This window comes from Tenrec ecaudatus, chromosome 4 (assembly GCF_050624435.1).
Source record: "Tenrec ecaudatus isolate mTenEca1 chromosome 4, mTenEca1.hap1, whole genome shotgun sequence".
In the NCBI taxonomy this organism is placed as follows: domain Eukaryota; kingdom Metazoa; phylum Chordata; class Mammalia; order Afrosoricida; family Tenrecidae; genus Tenrec; species Tenrec ecaudatus.
In genome coordinates, this window is record NC_134533.1 from 54620789 (window position 1) to 54627615 (window position 6827).

The 6827-nt window shown below is 46.1% G+C and overlaps 1 protein-coding gene across 4 annotated transcripts in view; it reads left to right on the forward strand.

Moving 5' to 3' along the window:
- SOX6 (SRY-box transcription factor 6) overlaps window positions 1-4408 on the forward strand; it is a 528806-nt gene extending 524398 nt beyond the window's left edge. For all 4 annotated transcript variants that reach the window (XM_075548430.1, XM_075548432.1, XM_075548431.1 and 1 more), the window contains exon 15: window positions 2414-4408. In XM_075548430.1, the coding sequence (XP_075404545.1) occupies window positions 2414-2717 (304 nt within the window). In that variant the 3' untranslated portion in view covers window positions 2718-4408. The remainder of the gene's footprint in view (window positions 1-2413) is intronic.
- Window positions 4409-6827: the final 2419 nt, after the last annotated feature.

A 6827-nucleotide genomic window follows, 5' to 3' on the forward strand; every position in this document is an offset into this window, starting at 1 on the left:
TGTGTTCATGTAGATTTGGGCTGTGCTGGTTAGTAAATGGGCGGCCCTAAATAAGGCCCTGCTTCATCTGAAATTCATTGAGTTACCATGTTAATTGAAAAGGTATTACATATTAATAACCTGCATGTGCATGTTGGCCAAAGGTTTAGGAACCAATATTGTGCCTCCCTAGTGGTTTGCAGTCAGCTGCTTACTTCCGTGTTGGTGGTTTATATCCACTGTGTTAGGCTGGGCTATCTAGAGCCCTGTTCAAACTCAGGTGGGCAGATGACACAGAAAAGGGAAACAGGAAGCCAGGAGCTCACAGGCTGGTGGATGCAGTCAAGCGCATGGAAGGTCGATGGGAGTATGGCAGGGCCTTTGTAGCTTTCAGGGCCCACAGACTATGTGGGGACACTCCTGGCGGCAGACCCAGAATCCAAGAAAAGAATTAGGCTAAGCGCGCGGCGCGCGCGAGAGAGAGAGAGAGAGAGAGAGAGAGAGAGAGAGAGAGAGAGAGAGAGAGAGAGAGAGAGAGAGGTTCTCCTTATCGCTCGGATTAAAAGGCCACACCTCTAACGAGGTATCAGCAGGCTGGAACCCAATTGATAGTTTGGACTCCACCCAGGTACAAGTTGTGATAAAAATCTAACCACTACACCCACCTTTTAGCTCTGCTGTTGAACACCTTGGAAAACTGCTTCTGAGATGATTATAGCTAAGAAAACCGGGGCGATTCTGTTCTGGGATCACCGTGAGTCTCCTTGGTTTGTTTTGAGGATTAGAAGACCCTCCGAATCAAACCCCTGTCATTGAATCGATTCTGACTCAGTGACCCTGTGTAGGGTTCCCGGGGCTGTCCGTCTTTGTAGGAGCAGGCAGCCTCGTCATCCTGCAGGGCAGCAGCTGCTGAGTGTGAACGACCAACCCTGTGGCCAGCGAGTCCACGTCTTCCCCGTAGTGCCCCCCAGGACTCATGTATCTCACACCGCGATTGTAGGACAGTTCTATTTCTTCTTCTGCCAGGCTTGAGGGCATGCATGACTTGGTGAGAGCATTATGCTGCTTCTGGCCAGGTATAACTAACCACATCGCTCTCGATTCAGGGAACTGGCTTGTTAGAGTGAAGTGGATGGGAAGGTTTGACAATCATGCACGGAGTCAAAAAGAATCCTCCAAGTTGTGGTTAAACAGAAGCTATAAGAACCAAAAGAAGTTACCAGGATGTTCCTGACCCCAACTCTATTAATTTAGGGAAACTGATACTCAGAAATAGTAGCCCTGGTAGGGTGGTGGTTATGAATTGCGCTGCTATTGCATGGTTGCCAGTTCGAAACCACCCGTGCCTCCCAGGATGGAAGACTAGTTTTTCTACTCCTGTAAATAGTTCAAGTCTTGGAAACCCACAGTGGGGTTGCCATGAGTCAGCATTGACTGGATGGCATTGAGGATTTTTTGTTGTTTTTTGTTTGTTTGGATACTCAGAAAGGCTAGTTACACTGACATTTAAACACTAATTTCAATTTCTGTATATCAACATTAATAAAGTTAGTAAATCTTGTATCCAAGAGCATATTGTTTCCGTCGTAGGCTCATAACCGGTCCCCCACAGAGGAGGAGAATGACCTTCATCCAGGGGCTAGTCGTTGACTTGAACTAGAGTAGCAGGATGAAGGAATGCTCTGGAGAGACTGCGCCTTGGCACCTGCTAGAAGCTGGGCTGAGGCAACATGTCTGTCAACCGGTTAAGCTGCAGAGTGCTTGCTGGTTTTGACTCGGAGGCTCCAGTCCAAGACGAGGAGCAACGATGCCAAGATGACCCTCACATAGCTCAGGAACAAGAGCAGCAGAGAGCTGCTGTACAGGTTCCCCTGTAAACACCATCGAGAGAGTAAATCGGACTCTCAGGGGGCTGTTAGGGAGGGAGAAGCCAGGCATCTTTACCCTCCCCTCTCTGCGATTCTCAAACCACCCTGAATGAGACACAGCGTGTTAAACTGTGCCATTGTGCTGTGTTTCACCTCCCATTCATATAACGGTCCTGGGAGTTCTTAAAATAAAATACAACCACGTTCCACCTTTGTGGAATGAACTACATTTTCCTTCAAATACCAAATATTGACTTATGTTACTGAGTTGATCTTTATCTGCCATGCTTTCAATATTAAAAAGAAACCCACTCTTCTGTCCCCAACCATCAGTGAGTTGACCCTTCCTGTTACCTAACCACTGATCACAGACAGCATAAGGGAAACCCTTTGCAGGATTTTCCCAGGGGGCACCTTGCTCCTATTGTGTCATTTGCTCAGACTTTGAAAGGATAATCCACTTTGGGAAGTGTTGGGGGTGACTTCCAATACCTCAGAGAAGAATATGGAGACAGGTGGAGATTTCGTCATTTTTTATTCCTTTTCTTTATTTTTCATCTATACAGGCAGCAGCCTCAGATTCCAATCACCACAGGAACAGGTGTTGTGTATCCTGGTGCTGTTACTATGGCAACGACCACACCATCACCTCAGATGCCATCTGACTGCTCGAGCACCTCGGCCAGCCCAGAGCCCGGCCTCCCAGTCATCCAGAGCACTTACGGAATGAAGACCGACAGCGGAAGCCTAGCTGGAAATGAAATGATTAACGGAGAAGATGAAATGGAAATATATGATGACTACGAAGATGACCCCAAATCAGACTATAGCAGTGAAAATGAAGCCCCGGAGTCTGTCAGTGCCAACTGAGGTGTTTGTTTGCCGAATTAAAGTACTCTGACATTTCATCCTCCCGCCCCCAACAAAAGTTCTTAAAGAGCCCGCATGCGTTTGTGGCTCCCCAATGACATCAGCAAAATGGTCTTAATTGTTTCGTAACGTGTGAGACAGATTAAGTTTTCCCTGATTTTTCATGAACTTGAGTTTTGTTTTTGTTTTTTTGGGGGTCATTGTTGTTGTTGTTGTTGTTATTTTTTTAATTTAGGTGAAGACATATTAAATATGAGACACCAGGACTTGAAAACTTATCTCAACCCATAGCTGTCTTACAAGTCTTATATTTTTGTCTTACTTTTTTTTCCTTTTGGATGTTGATAAAGGTTTAAGTTACTGTTTTTAGATGGGGTTAAACATTCTCACTCAGGTATGCTGTGCCGGCCTACAGGTTGTGAATGTGTTTTTATTCTGAATTATTTTAGCCAACAGCTGAGGATTTCTGATATTGTGAAACAGAACCGGTCCACAGCGTGTGCAGCTGCATGGACAGCATGTTCAAAAGGCCTCGGAATTCCATTCTCCATGCGGAGAGTTCAACTTTGAATGTGCCAAACGTTTTCATAACTTTGGAATCTTACACATTTTGAAAGTCTTAAAGGAGACACTGCAAAGTCTTAGACAATCTTTGGCATCTTAAAATGAAATCGCGAACCATACCTTTTATGTTTATTTCCCCGCAGCAAATGGTAAAGTACTCAGGAAGCTGGAGACGAGCTGTTGTAAGAAACTTAACAAGGTTGCCACAGTGCACGCACCCAGTCGTGTCTGCCTCATGACGTGCCATCCGGGTGCGACGTGGGATGACGTCTGCACCCCAGAGGGGTCCCCACACCAGAGACCGCGCCTCCCTCCCTCTCCCTGTGGCCTTCTCTGCCTGAGGCCGCCTCTCCCTGCGCCCACTGTCCCTTGGCCTTTAGCCCTGACATTCAGTCTTAAACACATTTTTTTCTCTTAAATAATTTATTCATTCCAGAATGTCAAGGGTCCACTTACTATTTATTTTTTAAAAAAAAATATTGTTGGTGGCATTAATTTAATAATTCTTGTGTTCCGCCCTCCTTCCCAGAACTTTTCCAGTCCTTCTGACCTCCTTCTCCTGCTAGATACAAAAGATGTAAATAGTAATTTTATGTCCCCAGAGCTTCTGGAAGCATTTCTGAAACAAGATACTATTAAATACCTATATTGTTGTTTTGAAACATGAGTGTCTATCTGGCTACAGAGATGTGTATTTGGATACAGGTGTATAAGCTTACACTTCAATGATAGGCATGCCCTTGAGGTTCGCTGTGACCTCGGATCTTTGGCCAGAATTTCCCCGATTCTGTTCAGCAGCACGTGGTCAGGTCAGCTTGGGTGGGGTTTCCCCAAGTTCAGTTCAGCTGTAAAGGCCAACACAGGGGACTGCCAGGTGGGGCGCCCAGGGCTTCCAGGCCACACAGGAGATGCCCCGGAGGCTGCTGTTGGGCGAGCGCTGGACTATGAGCTGCCTTGTCCCCCAGCTGGCAAGTCTGGGAGTTCTTTGCAAAAGCCCCTGCCCAACAGGAGCAACTCCCTCCCCTCCACTCCCTCCAGGGCAGCCTTAGAGCAAAGACAGAAGCGAGTAGTGGTGAGAATGAGAGACAACTTTAAGGAAGGGGGTGGGGGCGGCAGGATACATTGCCTATCTGGGATGCTCCTACTTGTAATGCTGGGGAACATATCTCCTAGAGCCGCAGAAGACCCACCTGCCTGACTCTATGAGCGTGTGGATGGAGGTGGGGGTGGGGTGGGGGCGGGGGCGGCGGCGCATGGCTACCTGTGAGCAAGACTGTGGCTGCGTCCTGGTCACAGGCCTGTCTCTGGAGATGTGCTGATGGGCTGGGAAGCAGCAAGGATTCATTCCTCCTCTAACTACAGGGAGCTTGGCTGTGCCATCTGACCTTCCTAAAGCCAGGACTGGTTGCCCATGGGAGGCTCCCTGTCCAGTGGGCCGATGGGAAACCTTTTGCTTCATGGGGTAACCTGGAATCTGATCACCAGGACATAGTCGGCCCTGTCAGATTTCTTGAGCCATTTTGCCACTTGGAAGAAAATAGTGTACCTACATATTTATTTAAAGAGTGCTCAAGGCCATACCTAATAGCAATTAATAGGTCCAGCCCAGCTTTTACCGGCGATGCCATTAGCTGGGAGTGCTCTCTATAAGCTGATCAAGGTACTGATAGAAATGTTGTGTTCTTACTATTGGTTGGGAATTGGAACCTTGTTTCTGTACGTTTATTTTGAATGAGGAGGAGGTCATTTTTTTTTCTAAAAAGAAAATGAGTATTTATTATTGTTTTACTGATTCTCGCATGATATACCTCTCCTCCTCGGAGCATTCTCACCTTCTCTCCTGCTCCTCAGCTCCTGCTCTCTCCGCTTGCGTTTCGGTGTCTAGGCAGAGCGTGGCACGGCTAGCAGTGTGTTGTATGTAACTCTCTTTGCACAAAGGCAAACATTGAGAAGAGGAGGTTAGTTCTGCTTGCTTTTACGACCATGCCAAAATCATATCCGGGGCTGGTGGAGAACAAAGGACGGTTCTTTCGGACTGAAACTTGATTTTGCTTGTAGTTAAAAAAAAGAAAGAAAGAAAAGAAAAAAAACCACACACACTCACAGATGTTGTTTCGTAAGTGTTCTGAGCACTGGATGTAAATGGTATTTTTATCACTTCTGACTAATGTGAAACTGTCGTACGGAAACTGCATGAGCAGCAGGCATCTGTTTGGACTCATGTGGGCTTGCCTCACAGTTGCCGGACTTGAGTCATTTTTATGTCATGTTATTTCAGTTATTTATGCAAAATACATGTGTGTATGAACACTTTGTTTTAGCTCCAACTCTGCCTCGGTATATTGGGGCTCAGTTACGTTTAGCCATGCTCTCAAAATGAAAGGCTGTCCAGGAATGATCTGATTGTAAGCGTCTCTCTCATTGGCCAAATGATGAGGCCGCATTTGAATCTAAATTCGGTGCATGCGAAGTGTATTTTATTTATTAGCCAACTTTGGCTCTAATATTCGTGGAAATTGAGAATGACAATCACAGGGATCACTTTGTTTGATTTTAATTGGGCTTAAAACAAAGTTGTTGGTTGGTTTTTTTAATGACTTTACCATCTCATTTTAGATTTTTCTAATTGTGTAAATATAACATAGTCATGGGATTCTATTTTTGGTTCTTGAATACTTAGTGAGGTATAAGTTATTTCCTTTTTGTTCTCTGTCCACATGTGGTGGTCCAGACAGAAAGCTGAGAAGTCACCGTACCTCACTGGACAGGGACAGTGAGTTCTCAGGCGCAGTCAGAGAGCAGGGTTGGCCCAGAAGACAGGGCAGCAAACACCTGTCCTCAGGTTCTCCCGGAGTCCAGGACCCACTGTCCACAGACTCAGACTTTTCCTTTCTTTTTTTCTTTTAGGAATTTAATGAATGGAATATTCTAAATTGCCAGTACAGCTGGGAGAGAATCCACTTGCTTTTCAAAACCATCTAAAACATGTAGAATAGCTCTTTGACCATTTAATAGCGAGAGGCAGGAATGCCCATGACAGAGTCAAAAATCCACCTCTGAGGGTGGCTGTTAACACCCCACCATGCAATTATGATAGAGAATGTCAACTTTTTTCAACGATAAAAAGAATCTTCACTTTGTTAAAGAAGCCACAGGATTCGGATGTTTTCCCCTTCTCAAATAGGGGCACTGACAATCTCCCCCTTTAAAAAAAAATAAAAGGGCCCTACAGATTAGAAAGGAAAAGGTAGTCAATCCGTCTATGGACATGAGCAGTGGAGCAGGCGATTTCTCAGTATCATTGGCAGGTGTGATGCAGTATCTCTTCCAGAAAGGTCCCAAGGCTGTGGTGTTTTCCCGCGCTTCCAGGTGCCCATCATTTCCTTCTGTGGGTATTTGACATTTCCGTCTCGCTGTCAGGACTGATTTCTTTTGCCAGGACACTGACGCCAACGCCCAGACCAGGTCCTAAATGCATGGGGTTGGGTCACAGTGCCGGGAGCTTCTCCGTGGCTGGCCTTTCTCTGAATATTAGCCCCCTGGGAA